The following is a 27,942-nucleotide window of genomic DNA, read 5'->3' on the forward strand; positions in this document are numbered from 1 at the left end:
TGGAGAGATGGTGAGTTAGTTTAATCATTTATATCTGTCTATGACACAAAAATGTTTGTGTATGTGCTTGCAGGGCTCAAGTGTGTTGTACCAAAAGTCTCCACCAGATGGTAATATATAACCACAGTTAAAGTGGAGCAATACTAACGTTGCGCAAACTGTCGCTGGGTGTTTGAACCCAGTGTACACTGATTTATAGCCATTGTGGGATATTTGACTTGTGTTTTCAGTATGAGGATATTGCCCCATCACCAGAACACTGGCGGGTTTTTTGTGGCTGTGTTGGTGAAGAAGGCGCCCATGCCATGGAACCGCCGTTACCCAAAGGTATTAGGAAACCCAGACCTGTAATGTAATGTATGCAAACAGAGCACTGAAGTTGTATGAGAGTACATTTATAGTATCTTTTTGTCGTTTTAACTAACAAACCCGTTTTCTGTTTTTGGATCTACCCTGTTTGTTTTTGAAATGGTAAGCTGGCATGTGTACCACTGTCTCTGTCCTCTCTTTGTCTGTAGATTTGTCATAAGGATGTGAGCTCCTCCAGTGAGCTGGCTCCTGCAGAGGAGCTGCAGATGGGGGAGTGTCCCGCTGACGCCCCTGTGGAAGCAGTGGAGGGCGAGAGTCCTGCAGAGGGAAACCCGTCTGTCCCAGATACTCCTGACCTCTTAGAGGTCAAGAAAGATGATGTCTGTGGGTGAGTATCTTCAGCCAGGTGTATATGTGCGTGCAGTAGTCACCCTATTGTTCTCACTGCTGGTTTTTTTCATTCATTCTTTTGTTCTCTCTGTGTTGTGGATTTTGGGATGCACCAATGATGCACACCATTTTTAGATGACGACGGTAAATTAAATGATAAAGCCTGTAACACAAGGGTTTAATAATAAATAATCCATATTATAAATCAGTAGATCTGTTATATCTTCATTGATTTTAAACCATTTAATTGGCAAGGTTATGTAAAAAAAATAAAAAATGATTAAATATTAAAATAAATCAATAGTGTGACAAGAAAGTCAGTATCATTTTTAGGGTAGCCAATACAGATGAGGACGTTTGGTCAACACATTTATTTGTAAGAAAACCGTGACATTGCATTGGGTCGCAACTCACAATCTGTTTCAAGGGTTGAAAAGGTGTTATATTAGTGTGGTTATGTGGTGACAGTTTGAACCTTTATTTTTGCAGGATCTGTTGTTTCACATAATAGTAGACGTGCAACAACTCTGCAGTGTTCTGTAAGAGTTCAGATTTCCATTCTGAACATGTTGGCTTCCATGCGTTACTTGTGCTGCTGATTTCAGCGCGCCCTGCTGGACGGTGTGTGTTATTGCAGTGTTTCTTCAGTTGCTGTGCTCCACATTGACATGAAGTGCTCTGTCTGTTCCAGCCCCCCTCCTCCAAAGAAGATGAAACTCTTTGGCTTCAAAGAGGATCCTTTTGTGTTTCTGACAGAGGATGACCCCATCTTCCCTCCCGTCCAGTGAGTGCCTTTTCTCTCAAAGCCTTGCTGCTCAGTGCAAATACAGTTTACAAATACGCTCTCATATCTATGTGTGTTTAAGGAGTATTTGTCTGAAACACTTTGTGTTTGTCATGGCTGAATGTGTACACTCTGAGTGGGGTGGAGCCTTTATGTGTAAAAATATGAGCATTTATCTGTTCTTGCGCTATACATCCTACAGTATGTGATGAATGGATGATACGATCATTATCATTCAGTCTATGTGACTCCGTCTTTTGTTTGTGATGAATGTTATTTATTTTCTCAAACAGATGCACAGTGCCACAGTGCTGGCAACCCGCCATTTTGACTTGTTGGAGACAACGCCTCTGCTCCATATGTCGCAGTGTGTTCAGCGCTGTGCGCATATGTGTGTTTTTTCCTTCTGTCTAACCATCATTTATTTTACGCTGTGATATTTCTTGGTCTGCTGCAGAGCTTTCTACGACCTGTCTCCAGATTTCCCCAAGCTGAACGTATTGACTCGCACCCACGAAGGAAAGAAGAGGCACCTGTACATGGTGTCCAAAGAGCTCCGCAATGTTCTGCTCAACAACAGCGAGAGAATGAAGGCAAGAGCGCGCACACACACACACACACACACACACACACTCTGACGGCCCTTCATCAGTGCGAGCAGTGATTGAGGATGGCGTACAGGCAGATGGGGACAGCAGCCTCGCTATGATCTCAACTCTATCTGTGCTCTAGTGCCTTCACATTCATCAAGTATGAAACAACCATCTGCTGCTGATGTACACAGACATCACTGGAGTTACGTTACAACAAAGAACACACCCCGTCCTTAGTTTTATTATTTGTTCTGAGCAGGTAACATGCTGAAATGTTATTTGGATAGTGATGCAGAACTATTCTAACTTTTTTTATTTAATTATAAATAATTAAACCTATAAAGGTTATTATAAAGAATTGTATTTACTTAATTTTATTAAAGATTTTTTTTTACATTATTAAATTGAATGTTATAATTTTAATTACTGATACCAATGATCATTATAATTTGTAGTAGTAGCAATTATATATATATATATATATATATATATATATATATATATATATATATATATGATATATATTATATATATATATATATATATATATATATATATATCTCATTACTGTGACTAATAGTAAGAACAAATAATATAGTAATACTACTATATTAATATAATAGTATAATAATATAGTAATATATATATATATATATATATATATATATATATATATATATATATATATATATATATATATATACTAATATAAATAATTATTAAACTACATAAGAATAATTATTAAACTACATAAGCTTATTATTATTATTAGTAGTAGTAGTAGTAGTAATTATTATGTTTATGGTGTTTAAACATTTTATTTTAATAAATTATTGTAACTACTACTGATGCTGCTAATAATAATAGTAATGCTAAAATCTAATTAATTTTATTATATATATATATATATATATATATATATATATATATATATATATATATATATATATATATATATATATATTATTATGCAGTAGAATAAAAAAAATACAATAAGGTTTCATTTGTTAACGTTAGTTAACTTGAACTGACAATAAAAAAATACTTCTAAAACATTTATAAGTTATAATGATAATTTCAGCATTTACTAATGTGTTATTAATGTCAAAAGTTGTATCTATTATTGTTACTTAATGGACCTGAGCTAACATGAAGTAACAATAAATAATTGTATTTTTATTAAAAAATGTTTACCACAGAGATCAATAAGTAGTGTTACAAATGTATTGTTCATTGGTAGTTACTGTTAGTTAATGCATTACCTAACATTAACTTGTGGGAGCTTATTGTAAAGTGCTACCAAATTTAAATAATCATAATGAAGTAGCCAAATGCTGTTAACCTTTCCGCAGGTTATAAACACAGGCGTGAAGATCTGGTCCAGAAATACTGATGGAGAACAGTTTGGTTGTGCTTTCAGACTGGCTCAGGAGGTGGGTGTGTAAAAAAACAGAGTTTGATCTTAATAATGTTTTATGTAGTATTAGTTTGAATCACTTGTGTATCTGCGTACAACCAAAATTTAAAAAATGTTGAGATCTAAATGAATGCTGGGTACTCACTTCTAGAATAATGATAGTGTTGTGTAGATGTGTTTTCGTCTTTTAAAAATCATTGATTTTAAAAGATCTTTTTCAATTTGAAAAGCAGCAATCTAATCCCAGAGATACGTCTGGAAGATATAATGGGTTGTTTTCACATGCAATTTTAACCAGAAAGGCTTTGGATATTAAGTTGTACCGCAGTAATCAGTCTATTATTAAAGCAACACTCCGATATATCAGTTGTCTCAGATGTTTTTTTGCTCAGAAACTAGGTTTAGTGGTCTATAGGGAAACAAGTTCATCTCAATGTGCCGTTAATAACCTCAGCTTGCCTTCCTGACTGCTCTAGAGGGAGCTTCATTACCATTTTCCACTACAGTCTATTGATTTTTAACTAGAGGAAGATCTGTTTTGTGCATGTGTATTTATTCTTCACATAGATGAAGAAATGGATTAAAATATGTCTGCTGCTTTCCGAGGCTGAGTTAATGGGAACGGGGAATGCAGTTTTGCACTAGAGTTAATCATGCTGAGGAAAGGCTATGTGTGTGTTTTTGTTTGTTTGTGTGTGTGAAAGAGAAGATGGAGTTCTTGACTCTATGTTGATGTCTTTCTTCAGGGTGTTTACACGCTGTGTCCCTACATCAGAGCCCGAATCCTCAACATCAGCGTGGAGGACGTGAAGGTGCTCCTCACGCAGGAGAACCCCTTCCTCAGCAAGCTTGGAGATGATGCTCACAATCAGGCCAAGAAACTTGGTCAGTGCCATTCAGAGTCCTGCTGGTGCCACTTGTGCTTTAGTGTATATAAATGATTTGAAATCTTAGCCATGTAAAAATGCATAGGTCGATTTTGCAGTTTTGAATGGTTAAAAGTTGAATGAACCTTTTTTTTTATGTAAACTTAAAAAACATGCATGCACATTAAAGATTTTTTTTATATATAGCATTTTATAAAATAGATCAAATACATACATTAAAAAAAAAAAAATCAAATGCACTAGATGTAAAATGGATACTTTTATAAAACCGATAAAATATTTACAAAAAAGATTACATGTGCAAATTTAATAATATTTATTATAAAATGTAGGTAATAATAAATAAATTACATGTGCATATTAGGGATGTCCCAAATCAGAATAATTGAATGTTGAGGATCTGCCGATACCAAGTCCCGATCCAATACTTGTATACGCCTAGTGTTTGATGCACTATTCAAGTACATTAGTTATTAAAATTAATCCAATGTATACAGAGTTGTGGAAATAGTTAAAGCAATACGTGTGTGTGTGGAATACACTCTATGGATATATCAGCACATTCTGTTTAAAGACATTCATAGAATATGGGACTACTGATGTAAACTTCTAGTATTTTATATATACAATAAGCAGAATAATTGCTACACAAGGGAAAAAGTGGAGATATGGTTAGAAAGCATGAAGCTTGCGCTGTCAGTCAAATCCAAAGCAAGACGCAACCCACAGCAACGACGTCTAAGATAGTCAGACGGCAGATAAAAGTAAACCATAAATTAATGAGTGATCGTTACAAAAGTGCATCAAATACATTGAACACAGAAGCTCAGATGTGTGTGACACTCTAAACAGACCTCACTGGTTCTCCCACGTTACGCATGCACATTTCTTCTTCACATATATATTTATATACATACATAAATTTTATGCTCATGTAATTATCCACATTTATTGCATTTTTACTGTATATTTTACATATGTATAATATTTGCTCATGTAATTAATTATATTGTGTGTGTGTGTGTTTGTGTATAGATATTAGTCATGTATTAGTTTGTTGTTATATAGCATCACATTACAGCTAACAAAGGCGTGAATTTATTTATTTTTTTTGCCATTACTGATATATTTCAAATATATCAGCTCTGAAATGAATATGTTGTTCTCTCTTTCACCAGGAATGGGCAGCATTGTTTTAAGATACCTACCAGATCCGAAGTAAGTGCTCGTGTTCTCAGTCTCTATTATTACATCACGGTTATTAAACAAAAGAGTCTCGAGATCTGATCTAGTCTCCAGTTTGTACCTCATTCTTCCCTTCATCTGTTCCAAAGCCTAGTGAACTGCCTCGTTGTCTGTTTCCTACGTAGGGAGCTTCCTTCTAAGACAACATCCAAACCGAAATGGAACCGATAGTTGATTCCAATAGAGCTTGGTGTTAGCATGTTGCTAAGCTAACAACACAACATTCTGAAAAAGTTCTAAAATGTAAATTTTTAAATGCATTGTGCACAGATATTGAGTAAATCAACTTAGTATCACAATTTTTTTTTTTATATATGTGAAGGCTAAATGTAGTGCTGCCTTGGATTTAAACCAAAATTTGATTTTAGCAGGCAGCTTTGATTTCCGTTTTCTATATTTTTGGAGCAGCATCTTCATTAGGTGAAGTTCTGATATGCAGTGTAGGTAGACGTCTGGCTATATGTTCATGCTGGGACTCCTGTGGCGGGTGCTGGGAGGTGTGTTGTGTTGTACGCACACAGGGCTCTGTGATGGCACTCCTGACGTTCATCAGCCAGTCACGAGACAAATGAATGGAGATTGAGCGCTTTGTAGCCATTACGCCCCTTGTCTGATAATTAAAGGGCTCGAACTGATGCACCCGGCTTCCTCTTCACAGATAAATAGCTCTTCATTGTCTCTCTCTGCAGAAAGCTCATTGTTTGGCCCACCAGACAGTCATGTTTCACACTGATGGCCCTTATTTGTGTAGAAAACTAGTCAATCCAGCTGGAAACAGTGTTCTTTTATCTCTCTCCCTCTCTTTCTGTCACACACACAAACACACCCACCATATTAATCAGCAGATTCTGGTTTAGTGCCCATGTGAGGCTGTGCTTATACCAGATGTTTCTTCAAAAGTAAGGAGTTTCTTTTGTTTTCATTGAGCTTTAGCACACAATACAAGTTCATCACTCTTTCATGTTTTAAATGCGAGCAACAAGCAAATCATAGTCAGTTGACTGTGCATGCACATGTGAGACACCCAGTACTCGCGGCAGCTTGCTGCTTGTTTGAAATCTAGCTGAGCAGTTGTCAGGTGTGTGGGTTAAAACCAGGGAAATTAACCTGGGCTTAGAATTAATACACACATACCTCATTCATGCATTTACTTAATTTGATATTTTTGTAGATTGCTTTATTGCTTGTTTATTTGAAATGTATTCACATATTTATGTTTGATATTTAGATATTTTATTTTTCATTAATATTTTAGATCTATTTATTTATTATTTTTGAATTTTTTTTGGTTTTTATTTTAGTTTGTTTTTTTGGAATTTGTTTTTTGATAATTATTTTAGATGTTTATTTTAGTATTATCTTTATTTATTTGGATATTTGTTTATTAATTCGATCTTTTAGATATTTTGGTATGTAAGCTTCTATTCTAGACACTGTATAAAATTAATTTGTTTAAACTGAAGAAATGTAAAACATTCTGTGCATTGTATGTTAATACAAATATTTGCAAATGCCCTTGTAAAGGTTAATTGACCCTTTGCCAAAAAACCCGCCACCTTAGTTACTGTTGCTATGTCCGACAAGTCATTACACTCACACCACACACATCATAATCTCTTGCAGTAAAAAAAATACATTGCAATGCGGAAACTGAAGACCGACAAGACAGTAAAAAAGATAGAAAAAGTCTCAGCTTTCAGATTTTTTTTTTTTTTTCAAAATAATAAATACCATTTTGTGTCTCGTTCATACGTCATGACAGATCGCTGTAGCGCCTTTCAGGCGGCACACGGACCAATCATCTCTTCATATTTACTAATATTTATAGCAAGGAATAAATATGAATGAATATTGGAAGGTATGTTGTTTCAACTGTGGAAAGACAACAATACACAGTTCAAGTCCACCAAGGTTAATCTACTGCACTCATACCTGGTTTGTTTGTCGAATAAAATGCCAGATTTGATGTTACGATTGGTCAGATTGGCAGTCAATCAAAAGTTATTCAATCATGTGAGAGAAAGTCACTCAAGTTTTTTTGTTGCGCATCAAGGAATTTGATCAGTAAATGTGGGGGGGGAAATCGGCCACAATGAAGCAAATTTTGAATGCACATTTTGAGAGTTTTTAAGCGCATTTCGTGGTTTCCACCCTTGTTTTTTTTTTTTTTTTTTTTAGATATCCCAAATTTCGCATACAAATACTTAGGGTCATTTTGAACAAGCAACTAAATTTGAGTTTTAAACTGAATCTCAAACAGCCCTTTTCAGTATTCACACCAAACGGTATGGTTGATAAATGTTTGCCACAGCATTATTGCTCCATTCCTCTTTGTGCTAGACAACATGTCTAAATTAGACTCCTGGCATCATGGGAATCTATGAATATGTCTGTTTATTTTCTCATTAAAGGGTTACTCCACCGCAAAATGAAAATTTCCTCATTAATCACTTACCCCCATGTAGTTCCAAACCCGTAAAGCTTTGTTCTTCTTCAGAACACAATTTAAGATGTTTTGGATGAAAACAGGGAGGCTTGAGACTGTCCCATGGACTGCCAAATAAATAACAGTGTGAAGGTCCAGGAAAGTATGAAAAGCATCGTCAGAATACTCCATCTGCCATCAGTGATTCAACCGTAACGTTGAAGCGACGAGAATACTTTTTGTACTCGAAGAAAATTTGGAGAGACACAGAGGAGAGGAATTGATGAATAAAGTTGTTATTTTTTTTGTTTTCTTTGTGTACAAAAAGTATTCTCGTCGCTTCATAACGTTATGGTTGAATCACTGATGGCAGATGGAGTATTCTGACGATGCTTTTTATACTTTCCTGGACCTTGACACTGTTATTTATTTGGCAGTCTATGGGACAATCTCAAGCCTCCCAATTTTCATCCAAAATATCTTAAATTGTGTTCCGAAGACGAACGAACCTTTTAGGGGTTTGAAACGACTTTGGGGTAAGTGATTAATGACAAAATTTTCATTTTGTGGTGGAGTAACCCTTTAATATGAGCCCCCACAAAGCACATACTCTAATACTGATGTGGGTGCACTTGTTCTTCAGTTTCATCACAGTGAGTGACACGAGCCGAGAGCAGCTCTGATGTCACTGTGATTAGCGACGCATGGCGCTGTGGTGTCAAGCTCCTCTGGCAGCGTGCTGCTGGCTCCACACATGAAAACATGACGGCCCATTCCAGCACAGTGCGCCTGATCATCTTTCACTCTCTTTTTCCATCCGTCTGATCACAGGCGCTCTTAAATTGCCTCAGCCGCTGCCGCTATCACACTCCACAGCACGGCTTCCTGCCACTGTCTGCAGTGTAGCTGATCAATAATTTGTTCATTTTCCTTTCCCCTTCTTCTGTCTTGCTTTCTCCTCTCATTGTCCTCTCTGTCAGTCATTCTTTGGCTCTTTTCCCTCTTGTATCAAATTTTAATTTTTCTTTCTTCTCATCTCTCCAGGGATCTTAATGCTCCTCAGTGCCCTATAGATTTGTGCGGCTGGAGGGGAAAAACTTCCATCAGGGCTTTCGTCCCACGTAATGAGCGTCTTCATTACCTCCGTATGGTGGGGGTGGAAGTCTTCCGTGACAAACAGGGCAAGAGGAACGACGGTTCAACAGAAATCCCAGAAGGAAGCGCAGAAGATGCAGAGGGACTGAGCCAAGAGGCAGATCTCTTAGAACAGGAAGGTGAAGAAATGGAGCAAAATGGCTCAGAGTCCAACGCTAATGGACCAGAACCTATTGGCAGCACTTGTGATGGGTCTGCGAGTTAGTTATCTAAGCGATTAGTATGGGACAGGAGAAGAATGAAAGGCTCCACCAGGCCTTCTGTGTTTTTTCCAGACTGCACACTTGTACAGGAGCGCCTGGTTGGGTAACCTCTGAAGAACTGATCTGGAAACAAATGGATGGTTTTTATTTTATCAGAGCTTTTTTTTTTAAATATTGATTAAAGCATTTGCTGTTGGATATGTTTTTATAGTTTGTTGCTGTTCAAGTGACAAAGTTAATGAAATCACATTTGTTACTCATTTTGCGTTAATAATGTCTAAGGCATTTCATTTTCTCAGATGCTTGATTTACATGATTTACACATTGTACATTATGCCAGTTTGTTCATTGTTACAATACTTGAAATAAACTGCGTCCATATTTCAGTAATGTTTGGTGCCATTTTCAGTGGTGTATATACCACATTTCGGTGTGCTGACTAGATGTGCTAGCAGGGTGTCAAACTCAGCTCATGCCCTTGTATCCGAATATTCCTAAAACTGTAAACATGGAAAGCATAAACCGGGAGAAAGTGTGCATAAAAAATGTTCGAATTTGTAGTTTTTTGTACTGCCTGAGACTATGAAATGTGCATCCAATGAACACTTCCCCGTGAGGCCACATGAGAGGATTTATGAATGTAGTGAAGTGACGCATGACAGTACATAAACTACTGTAGTAATGTTCTATACTGGAAGTTTTTTTCTAGTATGCCTAGAGAGTCTTTGATTAGCTGGTTCATGTGTGTTTAAGTAGGGTTGGAGCTGAACTCTACAGGACAGTGGCCCTCCGAGAGCAGGACTGGACACCCCTGGTTTAGTTCATCTTGATAAGTGATCATTGTCACAATTATAAACATGACGGCTTTTTTTTTCTGTTGAATTCATCCAATCAGATGATGACTTAGAAACTACCAAATTGTTTCCCATTTTGTGTGCCATACACATCAGACGTTCAGCCAACAGGCTGACCCTTACCAAAAAGTAGTATACTTCAAGTTTATTTTATTAAGTATACTTAAGTAAAGTTCAAGTATATTTTGACTTTTTGTAAGTATAAGTCAAGTATACTTAATTGTCATTATAAGTATATATCTTAGAAGTACATAAAGCCCATTTCTGAGAAGTACATAAAAAGTAAACTAAAAGTATACTTTCCTATTTTTTAGTTTAAAATAAGTATACTAATAGCACACTTGAATAAACTTCTTTTTCGTAAGGGGAGAGCTGAACTCTGCAGGTAAGCAGATCTCGAGAGGGCCAGAGTTTGACCAGACCTGCTTTAACAGCCATCTTGGTTGCCGAAAAGGTGAATGATACACTAACACTTGATCACAATCTTGCCCCTTTTTTAGCCTTTAATTCTCTCTGTCTGTCTTGGGTTGACTGCTGGTTGTTTGGTTTATCTCCCTTCATTAGCTCAGGGTGATTATGTTTCCCTGCAGCCGTCCATCTCACTTCCTGTTTATCGGTCAGTGTTCTTTCTCTCGGGCTGGCAGGAGCAATCTCGTCTCCTGCTTTGACTGGCAGACTCATCCCTCTCTCTTTTCTCAGGCGTGTTGGTTTGTTCTAGAGACAGGCTGTGAGTCTACAGACCATGGAGATTGTTACTATGGTCACTGCAGAGAGCTCTGAACGTAATTAACCACAGTGACACAACCAGCTACATGCAGTGAATGCCACGCACAACACTTGAGGGAGATCTGACATAACCCTCACCTAAACCTCACAATTATACTCAAATGCAGTGTGATCTGGCATGCAAATAACCAGATGAGCTATGTGAGTGGATATTGCCTGACTGCTTTTAAGCAGGATACTTAAACCTTGGCTTGTAACATCCTGTGCCAGTTGTGCTCAGGGTCCTTGAAGTAATGAAACATTTTGTGGCTGCCAAACTCCACTTTTCTTCTTACTGTTTTTTCAGAAGACATTCTGGGTAGAGAAAAAAGTTTACTGGCTTAAAATGGTTTTGCATTGCCGACCTTGACATCGCTGGCTGATAGTCCTGCAGATCAACCATCGAGAGCAGCTTGGTCCAGTTTAAGTCCATCACTGGCCAGTTCAAAATCTTTAAAACACAAGTGATTTTTAGAAGATAACAATATATCCTCCTGCTTTCAGTGTCTCTATTTCCCGAATTGAAAGTCCCCATGTTCATGCTTAGTTTATGTGTGCTTCTATTTTAATTAAAAACAAACCTTAAATGTGGGAAGAGGGTGAAGCATCTCTCGAGCTCCCCTTGTGATGATGCTGCTGCTGAAAGATGGGACACTCAAGGATGTCTCATGCTAAAAAGCGCTAAAGATAAACCTCTGACATGATTGTACATTTGGGATTACGTAATGAAAGTGTTATGCAATGACTTCCAGTCATAGAAGGAGGGCACAAGTGGATGAGTTTGTGTTTTCTGTGAGGATTAGACAGATTTAACCTCCGTGTCTTCAGTCCTTTAGCAGTTGTCTCTCGTTCACTCCCATTTTCCCTTCCCCCCAGATAGTGCATCGAGAAGCTATAGTCTACTGCTCTTATTTAAATACTCACACCTGTTCAAACATCACATGACCCCAAATATAACATTGCAATATGATCAGTACTATTGATTATTATGGCTCTTGTGACATCTAGAACAGCCTAGTTGAGGATAGTGCATAGAAGTGCCAGCAATGTGATGCCGGTTTTGCCCAAACAAACACTACTCACTTCTGCTGGCAGTTAGTTATGGCAATTTTCTCAATATTTAGATTTTTTTGCACTCTCAGATTCCAGATTTCAAATTGTTGTATCTCGGCCAAATATTGTCATATCCTAACAAACCATACATCAATGGAAAGCTTATTTATTCTTATTTATCTATTATAATTTCGAAACTCATGACTGGTTTTGTGGTCCAGGGTCACGTATGGTAAAATGACTGATTTATTTGGGCTTGTATTTTTGCTTAGGAACCAGAGCATGTGTTTTTGGCTGTTAATCTGTAATATCAAGAAAGAGACTGTGCGGTGGACGTTGGAAGTTGTAAGAAAGCAGGAGCTGTGCTTTTGTGTCTCTAGAAGCCCTTACATCGCTGCCAGGTGGCTCGCCTGGTGCTAATCTTTATTTAGCACATGCCAGCAGGTGTTGCCTAGTAACGGAGGACTAACAGGTTGGGGGGGTGGAGGCCCGAAGAGACGAAGAGCTTCACAACCCCACAAACCTTCAGTCTCCCCCAGACAGATCACCCCTTAGTCAAACTCCAGTGGTGGCATCAAAGACACAAAAGAGAAACCAGGAGAGTGTTCATTTTCACAGATATCGGTGATATTTCAAGGGGCCTTGGTGAAGGGATCTTTTTCAAAAAAAGAGGAAAGTGGAGTGAGGGCTACAAAGAATTCCTCCGTTGTACACAGAGATGATAAACGAAGGAGGGTTGCTATGGTTTTTCTCTATTTGGAGTTCGGTTTCCATCATGTTCTGCTGATGTGTTCGTTCATGCATGTCTCACCTGAACTACAATAGGCAAATCTCAAACTGACTTGCTCTTTGCATTGGGGTTTACAATGTCTGCATGATGAGATGGGTTTGCATGTCTGGTAACAAATTCAGTTTGTTTTCTGTGAGGATGGTTTTCATTTTAGTCATGATACCTTTTTGAATTAGCAAAGATGCATTGCATTGTTCAAAAGTGACAGTATGACAATAACAGATGTTACAAAATATTTATATTTCAAAAACAAAATGCAGTTCTTTCTGTTCATCAAAGAATCCAAATTTTTTTTTTACATTAATAATAATAAATGATTCTTGAGCAGCAAATCAGCATATCAGAATGATTTCTGAAGGATCATGTGACACTGAAGACTGCAGTAATGATGCTGAAAATTCAGCTTTGATCACAGGAATAAATTACATTTTACAATATATTACAATAGAAAAAAATTATTTTAAACAGTTATTTTATATTATTACATAAAAAAATACTAATGTCTTCTTTATGTATTTAGGTATTTATGTATTTATTTATTTGGCTTTTTTACATTAGAAAAAATATTAAATTTAATTAATTAAATTTAAAGTTTTTTTTTTTTTAAATATTACATTATAATCTGAATTGAGAGATGTAAACTCAAATTTTTACTTTCAAAATCTTGTAATTCTCAGTTTATATCTTGCAATTTAGTGTTTCCACCACAAGATAAAAAATAAAATAGGTAATTACGATGTTTTCTCTCACAATTCGGACTTTTTTCCCCTCACAATTGAGTGTATCTATAATTCCGTTTATTTATCTCACAATTGTGAATCAACATCTTGCATAACATCTTAGAAAAATGTCTAAACTGTACAATAAAAAGTCACAATGACCTTTGTAATTTTATTTTTTTTACAATAAAAATGTTTCCATACATATCAGAAAGTTTGACGTTTCGATGTTTTCTCTTCAAATTCATCCAGATTTGACATTTGAAATTGAAATATTTGGCATAACTAAAGTTATAGAGGTTATTGAATGAAAAAAAACAATTCAAAAGTCTGATCATTTGCAAATTAGGTTTTTTTTTAATGATTGTTCACCTCAAAATTAAAATTCTGTCATCAATTATTCACCCTCATGTTATTCCAGAACTTTAATCTGTGAACCGAAAAAGAGATCAAATTTAGCAGAATGTCCAATGTCACCATTGTTTTCATTGTAGAAGAACATCTTAGACATTGTGATAAATATCTTCTTTAGGTATTTTGAAGCGAGATGATAGTAAGTTAATGATGACAGATTTTTATTTATTTTGTACAAAAAAAGTAAAAATTTATCAATCACTTACATGTTAATAAAGGGGTTTTCCTTATAAATTGCAAAGTCTTTCTGATTAACAAAAATATCAGTACTGATATCAGTATTAGTCATGAAAGTACTTGGTAATAGATCGAAAAGCAAATAAATGTTATCACCTTTTCTAGAACGTGGCGTTCTAGCCCTGCCCATGTGATGTCATTATAATCTCCCTCCTTCCTGTCCTCTTCGTCCTTTTCCTCAAACTGGAGCATTTCATAAATCACGTCAATCCTTCTGGAGAGCAGGAACCTGCAGTATCATGGAATCACCTTGAGCGAGATTTCCTGCATGATGGAGCGGGACAGCGACTCATTTATGACTGTCCTCATCCCTCCTGAAAAAAGAGATGTACGTAGATACAGTATGTTCATGTCTTCCAACTGAGCTTTCAAAAAGGCTCTAAAAATACATTTTCCCCACATACACTGTGCCATAAAATATTTATAGTACCCCACAGTCTGCTACACTGCCGTTGATGCCACAGTCTTGAAATATTCACAGTGTTGCTAGATTGTTGTCTCGTCGAGAACACTGGGGGAAAAAAAAAAAAAAGGTTAGAGGAGAGAGAAGAGAGAGACGATGTGCTTACATAACACAGCAGCCGCAGTCTGAGACGAGGGCGCAGGTTTAGACACGCGTTTCCATTGCCAACATCAACAGCAGCCATTTTTTTATTGCATAAAACAACGCCAACAGCAATTGTAGGGTTAACTCTACAAAGGTGACTAAAGGTGTTTACATGTCATTTTCAAAAGCTGAATTATTGCTTTAGTCTAAAGTTTAGAGAAAAATGCATGTAAACTGAGCAAGTTCTGCTGGGTTAACAACATTTATCCGGTCAAAATAGTTGTCTATGCTAATTAATAGCATGCCGTAATGTCAGCAGAGTTTAATTGTGTTGAACCAGGACCATTCCTTTAAGATTTGAGATTTACATGGACGCTATTGCAGAGGCCGCTACAGTGCAAAAGACCGCTTAATCCAACAGCATCGCTTTTACTAGATAAAGTTATTTGATTTGAGTTGGTTTGATTACATTTGATTAAATGTATGGACATCTTTTCCATAAATAATTGAACTTATGTCTTTGTTATGAGCAGTGATTACTTGCTGGGGGTTGCACAGATTCTGCTCGGCTTCTGGACAAAGGCCTAATATGAATATGTATTAAAGAGTAGTGTGATTTGAGACACGCCGTGTTGCTCATAACGTCGTCATGGCCCAAAGGTCAGGAAGAAATCAAAATTGGGGCCGTCTTTTGAGATGTGCAGCAACACTGCAAACCAAATTAGCTCCACCCAGCAGCATTCAAATGGAAATGCACCCACTCCTTTATCTCAGCCAGCTGTGGTTTGTTGTTGTTATTTTGTCTGCTCTTTGAAGAAGTAACCTTCAGAGGGCTGGGAAATAAGGCCAGAGCTGTATTGTCTGCTACCTATCTGCTGTTTGCTGTCCAGCAGTGTTTGTTTACTGCATTTTAAAGTGAATTTCTCTATCTAGTCTGGTAGGCACTGCAGTCTGGGAGTAGACCAGGGGGGCTTTAATGCTGCAGATGAAATGGTCTCTTTCTTATATTGTTCAGATGTTCTTTATTGTATTGATTATCTGTTCTTATTCAAAGTAAACCATTTTAGTCTTTGATGGGTTGCATTATGCAGTAAGGCTTTTCATCTATGTTTATCCTGAACACAGAGACATGGGGATAAAGAATTCTCAATGCTGGGAAGCTTAAAAAAAATATATATATATATGTATTTAGTTGAGCTACAAACTACTCCATAGAAAAAATATTTAAAGGGGACATCGGATGTCTATTTTCCACAAGTTGGTATGATTCTTTAGGGTCTTAGGGTGAAATGTCTGTAACATACTGTGGTTAAAATTCCTCATTGGTCGTGTACAACAACACCCTTTTTACCTTGTCTAAAACAGCTCTGTTCACAGCGAGCCTTTTAAATGATAATGTGCTACTGCTCACCCCAACCTTCTTCTGTGGAAGAGGAAAGGCGATTTGCACATAATCATAAGAAATGTTAAGTGTGGGACTGACTTCTTCTGGAGGTGCAGCTGGATCATGGACAGTGGATACTGATCCATCCAAGAGTTTGAACTTTTTAGCAAAACCTGTGTTGAATTGTCCCTCGTTCAGAAAGCAGTCTGGAGTAAAATGATTTGCAGGGACATAAATGAATTTAGGTGTATATGGTGGCACATTACTGTCAAAAACAAAACTAATCCACTTCATCCACAGTGGCTCTGATGTCGGGAGAAAATGAAGACTCTTATGTTCACTTTTTACATCCAACTACAAAACACCTGCATGGCTTACGAGACGTTGTCGCTGTTCGAGCGTGGAGAAAATGCCAGACAGCGTACAAATGGCTGAGGGCAGAAATATGCTAATACAGGGCAGTCCGTCAGCAGTCATGGGTGGGGCCTGAGCATTATGACATCATACTGCTCAGAAAATCAAAACTTCTTGAAAATTGAGACTGTTTAGGTTTTTTGGGGATTAAAAAAAAAAGCAGTGAATTAATTTTTAATCAATGTAGTGTGAGTCCACACACTGCTAAGACACATTTATATGCAAACACCATATAAAAGTGAACTTTGCATCCAGTGTCCCCTTTAAGTTGTCTGACACCCTTCATATAAAGTAGGCAGTTACACTACATGTATCATAAAACATATTTTGAAACCTTTTCTAACATGAGATCACAAAATAAGAAGCTTATGAAATGCATAAAAATTCTAAAGCTTTTCAAATGTATGTATCTGCCCTAATATTATATAGCACTTTTATTATCCTTGTATTTTTTATTTTATTTTTTCAAATTTTTTATTGCATGCCTAAACACCTGAAATTGCCTGAATTCACCTTGAATTATTGCAGATTGCAGGTAGGAGCCTCTCTAAGCCATTAAAGAAGCTGGGTCATATATATATATATATATATTACACCAAAAAAAAAAAAAAAAAAAAAAAAAAATTATATATATATATATATATATATATAATATATATATATATATATATATAATATATATATATATATATATATATATAGTATTAATGTCAAAAATCATAAGAATATCAAATACAAGAGATTTTGCATTGTGACTTTTTAAAATTGTACCTCAATTCTCATCTCAATATCATTTCTCATTATTTCTAAAGCAAAAATGTCATTCTCACTATACTCAGATGTTATATATTTAAATTATATTTTATAAATGACAACAATGAATATTATGTTAGTTATAACATATGTCTGTATAATATAATACTATGAGTACCATTCTAAAACATAGAGCTCCAGTCCTGGTTTCTGATTGGTCAATACATTGATTTAGCCGTGTTAAACCCAGGATATAGTAACAGTTGCACATATCACTGTGCAGGACCCATAGCATCTCATTATTTTTGCTACTTTTGATGTCAGGAGCTTTTAATTTAAACATATAAATGAACAGTTATACTGTATCATAATTACTGTGACAACAGGTGAGATAAATTCTGGAAATGTGCATATGGTCTTAATGAGGGGAAATGTGGACCAGTGCACACTGCATTGATGGTGTTCTGGTGAGAAGCATGGTGTTATCATTCACCGTCACGGGTGATTTGATATCCTCGAACCCAGTGGGCTGAACAAAACCGCATGTTCCAAACCTCAGTGCCTGCAGAGAGCCTAGAGAGCAAGGAAGACAAACACAAAGTTGTTCCAGGGCGGAATCAGCCTACAGCCTTTATTGCACATTCCTGTTTGGTTTTGCTCTGACCACATCCTGGCATGATGTTTATGCAGTGCAGAAAACACATTGTCTAGTTTTACCTTTCACCCCATGAAAGCCTGAGATCACTACATATACCAGACTCCTTTCAATTCAGGTACATATATTATATTTTTTCATTTATTTTTCTTTCTCTTTTTATCATCAGTGACAATGCCTGCAACATGCTTCAAAATTTTCATTTTGGCAAACTACAAATAAATTAAAACACATTCATAGAACACAATTTGACATTTAAGGACATTAATAAAGAAAATTAGGACAAACTGAACGAACAAACAAAAATACAAAGAAGCGGCTTCTGCTCTTTTTCATTACTTTCTTGCTTTAAAAAAAGAAAAGAGAAAAGAAAACAAGTTAGCTAGCTAACAATCACAGACCACATGCAGATATAATACAACAGAATCATCTCACTCGTTTGGACGATTAACTCTGTTAGTTAGTTTCTGCAAACTACTGATCTAAACTATATCACAAAATTATGCTTTAAACCGGAAAACATCCAATTTCGCGATATTTTTGACTGGTTATAATAATAACTCCTTGGAATAGTATCTCCTCTCGCTAAATAGGAAAACACAAGACCACTTTTTAATAATGTCCAAACAGAGTCTGGAGAAGACCAAATGCACTTCAGTCGTGATGAGAGATACCATCTGCGACCAGACACAGAAATCTGCAATAATTTTACAATGGCTGCAGTGATACGAACATGAATTACAGGTTCTCCAGTGATCAATGTGTATTTCATTTGGATGACCAGGATTAAATGATCACGGTATACAGCAAAATGTAGTGCTTGCCACTGGATTGCCTTTCAAAGCACTGCACATTCACCATTCATTGTACTGGATAACCTTAATATCAATAACACAAAAAGCTACTAGACAGAAATAAATATCAATAAGGGGTTAAGAGTGTTGTTTCCCCTCTATCCGCCTTCAGGGCATCAACATTTCTGGTTTTATCATTTATACATCAGTGTCTTCATCATTTTTTTTTTTTTTGTTGTTGTTGTTCAAATGCCATATTAATTAGCAGCTTCTCATGTGACATTTCAAATCGTCAGTGACAGCAGAGAGTCTTTCTACTGACAGCACAGCAGTTACACACAAGGATATGGTGACAATGTACATTAAGCTTTTGGCACATGCTGTTTCCATGTCTGGAGAAGAATATCCTCAAAATATCATATGAAACGCATTCTCACAACAAGGAAATCGGATTTTTCCCACCTTGAAGCATCATTTTTAGGAAATAATTCACTCAGAAATGAAACCTCTGTCATAGTTTTTGCACCCAAACATGTATGACTGACATTTTTCTATAAAACAAAAAAGGAGATATTCTGAAGACTGTAATTGCTGCTCTTTTCCATATAATTAAAGCTGATAGAGACTGATTTTGTCAAGCTCCAAAATGACAAAAAATGCACCATAAAAGTATCATAATGTTGGTCAAGTGTCACATGCACATTATTATACACTTCTGATGATAACATCGAGTGGCCAACAAAATCCCGTAAAAAAGTGGGATCTTGTATTATCTTCCTCTTCACCGTAGCTCTTATTTACATTTCCACATATTCATACTTCAAAATCAACAAGGACCGATCATGTCAATGACATCAAAATGCCACAGACATCAAATATCACTTGTGGAGTTTAAATGCACCCTATTTGAATCCACTCAATTAAAGTTTTCTTAATTTTTAGTCTTTCCTTGTTGTACGTCTTCAGAAGACTGTTTTTAAGATCAACAATATTATGGAAAACAGCATCTAGTACACACCTCAGCGTTTTCTATTTGTGTTTCACCAAAGATAATACGCCAAATATGTAAGAAAATGACAGAATTTTGGTGAATTATTCCTTTAAAACGCCTAATGTGTCAATGAAGCCTTTTGGGCTATCGTGTCATTTGTATTTCACACACCATGTGGAGAGCGCCATGGGTCGGGTGGGGTCTAAAATAAACAGAGCTCTTCTACATCTCATCGCTCACAAGATGCAGTCTGAGGCTTTCCGGATTCACACTGACATTTGAAGGAGAAGTCAATAAACATCAAGGCGTCGAGCTGCGGCTCTCTCGGAGCATCAATCAGGTAACTAAACGAGACGCCCTCATTCCTCAAGGTTTCAGAACAAAGGAGTCGCCCCCTCAGCATCTCTCTCTCTCTCTCTCCCCACCTCTGTACTTCTTCATCTGGCTCTCGTCAACAGTGGCGGCACCAGCTACCAGAGTCCATAACAGAGCTTGCACTTTGATTTATGCAATTCGAGAGCAACGTTTACAGTCGTTTACTTATTTCCTGGGCCATTTTGTCCTGTTGTTCTAGTCTAGTATTGATCAGCACAGTGATGCAGAGTCAGTGCAAGGTGGAGGAATCAGGCCCACAACCATGAGCGTATTGATTTATGAGTCAAAATAGTAGTAAGCGAATCAGCACAATTAACGTTTGATCGTGTTTGGGGCATCTGCATGTGAAGGTGCCAAGTTAAGGTACTATCCTGTCGTTCATTGTCTTGTCGTTCAGTGCTCCATGGGGACAAACGCTCAACATCTCGTGTGCAAACATCACCATGTCTGTCACATGCCTCTCTCTTGCAAAAACTAAGATCCCATTGGGACGCTGACATTCGTTAATGCCATCTGGTGTCTAAATCATCAGAATTAAGAGCTTTTGGTCTTCTCCAAAAACAAATAATAGAATGACCAACAGAGGTGGGTCACATTTTTTTTTTTAATCTTAGACCTTTGCGTAAGCAATGAAGGCTTTGTTCACACACTGCATATCAATACGTTTTGTAAGTGGTGTGTTTGTTCAGACTGTGTAGTCGATATCCGATGCATCTACTTCAGTTGACATAGTAGAGATGTAAGCGTCAGCACGATGCCAGACTTTCTCATAAAACAACCGAGAGCAGCTGTCAGTGTGGAAAGAGAGGACGGAAAACTGGGAATTTTGCCTCTGCTCACTGTCTGTCATGGCATCTCGTAACAGTGCTGGATTCACAAGAGGCATTTTTATGCATATACTGTGTCCACAACTGCTGACTCATGCACTTGTTCACCATCCGACACAGTGAGAATCAAACAGTTGAGGAAAAATTAGCTAAAACGATTGATTCGGATGTTAAATTTTTGGATTCCAAACCACATATGGACATGAACAAAATGCGGTTTTATTTCTGTTCAGACTTTGAGTTGACAATTGAATTTGAGTCGGATGTGGCAAAAAAGAATCAGATATTCGCTGCCTGTCTGAACAAAGCCCTAGAGTATTTTTTTTTCTCCATTGGAAATCAATGACCATCTACGCAACACAGTGATGTCTACATTTTGCCACGTGAACGCAGAAATAGAAAAAGCACAGCTCTACATAATTACAATCATCATGTTGCATCCAACCGTGAAAAACAGCACAGCCAATGGAGGAGGAAACCAGAGAAACTGAACCTCAAATGTAGTGTAATGATCTGCTTATCTATTGAGTCATCTATTGAGTCATTTGCATGTAAATGGGGGCAAGTCTGATGCTGTTCAGTGCAATGCATTGTCAGTTATAAAAGGAAAGAGGGATGGATGGAGGAAAAAAACAGAGGCCACACAGACAGATAGACAAGGATATAGAGTGGAGATGGTGCACATTTAACTTTGCTTGGAGCCTCAATCGTATCCAGAGTCCACAGCTGTATGTAGCTGCAGTGATGCACACTCGTGAGTAATTGTGATGTTGCAGCGAGTGTTCGGTCCATGGCACCTCGATGAAGAAGAGTGAAGGACTGAGTGAAGGTGAATGTGCCACGTTTATGTGTTTTACGATATGATGCGCTAGCTTGTTTTTTTCGTAGTTAAGTTTGATGATGAAAAAGAAGAAAACCCAACTGAAAAAAGCCATGTCGGGATCGCCGTTGAAGATGCTGACATCAGCCGTCGGACACGGGAGGGGACACCCAGCCATACTTCTCGTGGGTCTTGACAAGGCTCTTGAAGGTTGCCTCGGCTTCCTTGCGACTAAAAGACTTCTTAGACTTGCCTGCTTTCCTGCAGATACGACCCTAAAGAAAAAACACAACATTCGGAACAATGAAGATTTACATGTGTCAAAAAACAAAACAAAACAAAAAACACAGGGAAACATTATGAATTGAATGAACTTTAAAATGAAAAATGGGGTGGAGAGATGGTAAAAATATTAACTGGTAAATGGTCAAAATAAAAAATAATTTTAATACTTCATTAGTGCATATCAGTGTATAGCATATTGCAGAATACATAACAAATATATTATGATGAATATAAATACTAAATAAATTATATGTGTAATATTATAAATATAAACACAATAAATAAAGTACCTGAACGTCACACAGCAAAATATGAATCATTATTGTTAATATCATTAATACTTCATATCAGCATATAACATTGCTGAATATATAACAAATACATCATTAAATAAATAAATAAATAAATAAATAAATAAATAAATAAATAAATAAATAAATATATATATATATACACACACACACAGTACTCACAGACACACACATAGCATTTCTCAAGGGAACAAATTTGCTGGACATTAATATGAATGATTATTATTAAATATTATTATTAAATCATTTAAATTTTTGAGGCATCAGGTAACAAGATATTAAGATCTGTGAGCACATGATTTGGCATTTCATATCACATAAAAAAGCAAACAGTTTCAGTCTGACAGTTTCTTTCTGAATAAGAACAAGCAGCAAAACAGTCAACATCATAGGTTTATGAGACACAAAAAGCTACAAAGAAACAAAAATATCTGTTGCAATCTCAAACATATTATATTTCAAAAGATAAGCAGAAAAGCATATATTTGACTTAAACAAAGGGAAGTGTGTAGATTGTTTATCCAAGAGGGAAATTATACATGATTTTTATGCACTGTGACATGTCCTGCTGGATGCAACATTTAATTTCCAAATATAATTTAGGCCTAATGATTTAAGGGTGAAATGTCATTTCATTATATTAAAATGCTTTCCATGCCAGTTTAATGTGCAAAAAACTATAAGTAAGCCATTATATTATTGTTTTTAAGTCATTAAAAAAAGCCATCTGAGGTTTTCTACAAAGAATCAAAGAAGCATGTATCCCGAGAATCAAGAATATGAAATCAAAGTTGAGCGAATGTGTGTAGGTGAAGTCTGACACCAGATTTATTTACCAGTTTCCTGAGTCTTTTCATATATTATATAACTGACATGCAGCTGTAGATGTGTGAATGACGGGTTGTGGTGTGATTAAATGGTCCTGGTGCTCCATTTTCAGAGGTTTTCCCATTTTCAATTTCAAAGCCAACTGCTCTGAGCTTTGAAGTAACAGTAAATCAAGAGGCTGTGCTTGATAAAACCTCAGGCTGAATTATTTAAACAAGCTTCAAGAGCATTTTAACACCAGGTTCTGCCATTTTGATCGCTGCTTAAGGATAATGGGAATAGAAGTGATGCAACGGTGCATCCAAGATTGCAGCATCCCACAGTGAAAACGTCCAGCTGTCATAGTATGAAGCTCGCCCACTGAAGTAACCATTTCAAAGTATAAAAAAATGAGGTTTTTAATGCTGCACATGCAAAGAAATGGGCTCCCCTTTGCTAATGTCTCAAAGATATCTGCATGTTTGTGACTCCAGGTTAAAGATTAAAAACAACCCTGCTGCTTTTAAAAACTCTTTAAAATCAACAAAGAAACCAGTTTTACATCAGTTTTCTGAAATATTACTGACTGCAAGAATCAAATGAAAATATATTGGACAGAACTTGTGCATCTTACTATATCTATCTATCTATCTATCTATATATCTATCTATCTATCTGTATATATACACAGTATACACACTCACTCTCTCTCTCTCTCTCTCACACACACATACACACACACACACACACACACACACACACACACACACACACACACACACACACACACACACACATTATATCAATTGGGAATTGATTGGAACATGAAAAGTGGGTAAAATTAAGATCATCCGAAAAAGTATTATGTTTTTGTTAAAGATTACAAAAGCATAATGTTTCGTTCCACTGCACAAAAGGTTCTTTAGATTTTAAAATGTTCTTCAAACTTTGAAATGGTTCTTTTAAGAACTCTTCACTGAAAGTTTCTTTGGGGAGCCAAACATTTTGGGAATACCCATTTTCAGAACCTCTAGTTTGAAGATTGCATGACCAAATATTCGTTTTCAAACTTCTCCTTTAAGACCAGCAGAAGGATCAGGTTCTGCATGCAAAGCGCAACCACACAAATATGCCACTTCAGGCTACGTATGAGAGAAACAATCTCACAGACCCAGCATCCACTAAATGAGCAAAAAGGATGTGCTTCCACATGCCCCAGGACTGAGGTCAGTCTAGTACCAGTGGTGATGTAAGACAGCAGGGACAGTGAGACGGAAATAGCCAGCACTTCCCTCAGGCTCTATCAGTCAGGATGAGATCTAATGGGCCAGAAGTAACCGCATGAGCTCAATCGAGAAGAGGCTGCCCTATCCCCTCAGAAAAGCCTGTGATTTTTGGATTAAAAGGAGCCACTGGAGCCTTAATTAAGCTTTATTGTGTTTACGGTCTCTCTTGGAAATCGCTTCCCCTCGTGCTTGAGAGGCAACGGAGGAGAGCGGAAGGGAGGGAATCGCATCCATGTTTTCCCTGCAGCATGCTTATAGCATCAGCACCGTCTCCCTACGCTATTTTGGTTTGGTGCGTATCGAGCGCAACGCAGTGCCCATGTGAAGTGCCTGATGGGTAATCCTGGGAATGGAGATCAGTCAATGGTCGTGCTCGGCCTCTGTGCTTTCTGGGATTATGTAACCGACATGTGCCAGATAAGGATAAACAGTGTTGCTCTTTGCATCATCACATGAAGCGTAAGGATGTTTGATGCTGCTTACTGAATTATGTCTGAAAGGAAGTCGTCTGTAAATTCAAAAAGGCAGAACAGGAATATTGTTTCTGATCACTTAAAGGCAGAATAGACTCTCAAATTGGAGACAAATGGCAATTAAATATTTATTTTTAATCCATAGCCTACTGGTCAATGCATATTCTAGTCTAAAGCAATGAGAATAATATCCATATGTCTTATGTAAATTATATATATTATTCTCCCCTTTATGATGTTATTTTGTGCTGTAAAAAAAAAACTTTAAAAAGCAAATATCTGAGCTTTGGTATGCAGGAAGATCTTCCTAAACCAAAGCTGAATTTGAACATCGAATAGTGGAAAAAAATTGAGTATTAAATCTAAAAGTGATAAACCATGAATGCTCAAAATATGGCCGGTCGTTTCCTTTTATAATACAGTGTGTTGTAATAATGCATGTTAATTTGGGATCTGTTGTGTCAGCAGCAGCTAAAATGGTAATTACCCTTGAGTGCTTTGGGTCATTTGGGGGAAAATGGTTATCTAGTCAACGCTGCCTCAGGCTCATCATGAATTTGGCATTTAAGAGCTCTTGACAGGTTGAGGCAAGCGTAGACGAACAGGACTTTTCTCTCAGAGTTACAGCACAGGGTTAATGGCCAGTCTCTAGCTTCATTATGGATTCTCATCCATTTCCATGACCCACGCTGGTCTTTGCAATCATCCTTAGAATGGGACTATCTAATGACCGATGTGATCTATCTATGGAGCCCGTCTAATCACATTACTAGTTAAGATCCAGGCTGCAGTACGTCCTTAAAAAAAATGGTTCGAAATAGCACCAGATTACAATTTAGGTATAGCACAGCCATTTTTGGTGCAAAATATCAAATAGACATCAAATGATATGGCTATATACTGAAGAACCTGTGTATATATATTAAAAAAAAACCCACTTATTTTGACGTAGCATTTTAAATGTATTCACTAAAGAACCCTTATTTTGGTTACCCTACACTCCCTGGTTTTACAGCCAGATGACATAAGAGCCACCTTTTTTTTAGTTGCTACAGTGCAATATGATAATCTTTTATGATCTTTAGATAACCGCATATGTATTATTGCTTCAGTAAACCCAAGAGAGATCCGATTTGCTTTGCTAATAGATGACGCCAATGCTGATCAGAAGAATCTCTAAGGAAACATCAAGAATCTCCAAATAGCCATTTAGCCAACTGAAGCACCCTATATAGGGCCAAATCGTTCTTGATAAAAAGTGTCCTTTGCTGAAGATGTAAATGGTTAAAAAAGACAGTTCTACCTCAAGTTCAAACCCGTGTGAGGTTTTCTTCCATGGAGGGCAAATCAACCTCAGCCACAGTCTGGAAAACGATGCAATGAAGGGGAAATGGAGACTGTGGCACACGTGTATCTTGGAAGACATGAAGATGTAATTACACTCACACGCAATATATGTAACACACAATACCATATGCACCCGTATTGAATGGATGTTGCGCGTTTTTACGCGATTCACCTGTGCGCCGATGCCAAGATGGAGGATGGCGTCAAGAAACATGAGATTTGAAGAATGGCAAGAACCCATCCTCACCTGTCCTTTGACCAGACTGGCAGCGAACTGCCTCATCACGGCCTCGACCGTGTACGCGCTCGACCAGCCGCGGGGCGTTAATAACTCCATGCAGATCGCGCCGCCGTCTAGGACGTATCCGTTCTCCAGCCGCGGCGTCAGGACGCGCATGAACGGCGGGGAGAAGGGGAAATTGTCGGGGAAGGTGACATTCAGCAGTATGTACTCGGTGTTGGTCTCCTTCATGTCCTGCCACAGCAGCGCGGAGTCCTTGTCCACCTGGTGCAGCTTGACATTCCAGTCGAAGAGGTTATCGTCCGCCAGCTCCACCGTGATGAAGCTGTCGCCGAGCCGCCGGATCTCCTGCAGCTCCTTCATCAGCCTCCGCGTCCGCACCTGGGTGCAGTGCTGCCGGTTCGCCGCCGGCGGGGGCATCACGGAGCCGCTCGGCGCTTTGCCGCCTCCCGTCTGCTCCTTCTCTTTCGCGTCCTTGCTCGGTTTGTCCGGTTTGACGGCGGGCTTGTCCTTGCCGGACACGTCGAAGCGCCTGGCTTTGATTTCGGGCGTGCTGAGGATGTTGTTGGTCTCGTTGCTGGTGTTGCAGTGCTTCGTGTTGCTGTTCTTCTGGTTGCCTTTAGTGCCTTTCAGTGAGCCCTGGTGGTGATGCTTCGGGTCCTCCGTGTCTCGGTCGTGCAGGCGAATGAGCCCGATTTTTCGCAGAAGAGTAGCCATTGAGATGCTTCGCCGTTCTTGGAACGTGTAACGGAGCTCGGAAGATAAAACGCCCGCAGAGCAGCCCGTCCTCAATGCATCATTTCCCCTCGCGAGTGAACTGAAACACAAGAGCGCTCATTTAATACGCATCCCCACTCCTCTTTAATTCCCTGTGAGGCACAGACGCGGCTGCCGCGAGAGGCGCGATAACGCTGCTCGAAATGAATCTGGCGCACGCACACAAGAGCAGCGGGAGCGGAGCACCGAGGTCGGTTGACTTCCGCTGTACCTGGACGGAATGAGTAATCAGGGGTCCGGCACGACTTATTTTTTCTTCACACCAGTTTTCCGTCAAGTCCCGCCCTCTCGTCACTGTCTGCCGGAGCTGCTACAGCTATGTGATTGACTTCTTAACTGTCCAATCACAGGCCGGCGCTGGCGGTGAGGAGCTCACACTAGCCAATACTGCCGTGGGAGGCGGGGCTTGTCTGAATACTGCCCGATAAAATAAATAACGCTTTGCTCGACGCATTTAATTTTTGGCATATTGTCCATTTATTTGTTGTTGTTCTTATATTATTATTTGTTTTTTCTATTTAAAACAACACTCTTTTCATATTATAGTTCATTTCGATCCCTGCATCAGGAAAAAAAAAAGAAAAGGAAAAAGATTCCCAGACACAGTATTTAGTG

General features: G+C 37.8%; 2 protein-coding genes across 2 annotated transcripts in view; one reads left to right on the forward strand and one right to left on the reverse strand.

Annotated features, from left to right (window-relative positions):
- The window catches only part of LOC109112223 (RNA cytosine-C(5)-methyltransferase NSUN2-like), a 19,404-nt gene extending 9,610 nt beyond the window's left edge, over positions 1-9,794 (forward strand). The window contains exons 11-19 of the mRNA XM_042776771.1: positions 1-10; positions 231-327; positions 519-697; positions 1,391-1,483; positions 1,941-2,076; positions 3,429-3,509; positions 4,240-4,378; positions 5,559-5,598; positions 9,095-9,794. The exon at positions 1-10 is cut by the window's left edge and continues 121 nt beyond it. Coding sequence (XP_042632705.1) covers positions 1-10; positions 231-327; positions 519-697; positions 1,391-1,483; positions 1,941-2,076; positions 3,429-3,509; positions 4,240-4,378; positions 5,559-5,598; positions 9,095-9,410 — 1,091 coding nt within the window. The 3' untranslated portion in view covers positions 9,411-9,794. The remainder of the gene's footprint in view (positions 11-230; positions 328-518; positions 698-1,390; positions 1,484-1,940; positions 2,077-3,428; positions 3,510-4,239; positions 4,379-5,558; positions 5,599-9,094) is intronic.
- An 8,563-nt stretch (positions 9,795-18,357) lies between these two features.
- On the reverse strand, positions 18,358-27,799 carry LOC109112224 (ubiquitin-conjugating enzyme E2Q-like protein 1). Its single transcript, XM_042776772.1, has 2 exons — positions 26,557-27,799; positions 18,358-22,075 (listed from the first exon to the last, which is right to left on the reverse strand). The coding sequence occupies exons 1-2, from the start codon at positions 27,265-27,267 to the stop codon at positions 21,944-21,946; spliced, it is 843 nt and encodes a 280-aa protein (XP_042632706.1). The 5' UTR covers positions 27,268-27,799; the 3' UTR covers positions 18,358-21,943.
- Positions 27,800-27,942: the final 143 nt, after the last annotated feature.

Source organism: Cyprinus carpio, chromosome A19 (assembly GCF_018340385.1).
Source record: "Cyprinus carpio isolate SPL01 chromosome A19, ASM1834038v1, whole genome shotgun sequence".
In the NCBI taxonomy this organism is placed as follows: Eukaryota; Metazoa; Chordata; class Actinopteri; order Cypriniformes; family Cyprinidae; genus Cyprinus; species Cyprinus carpio.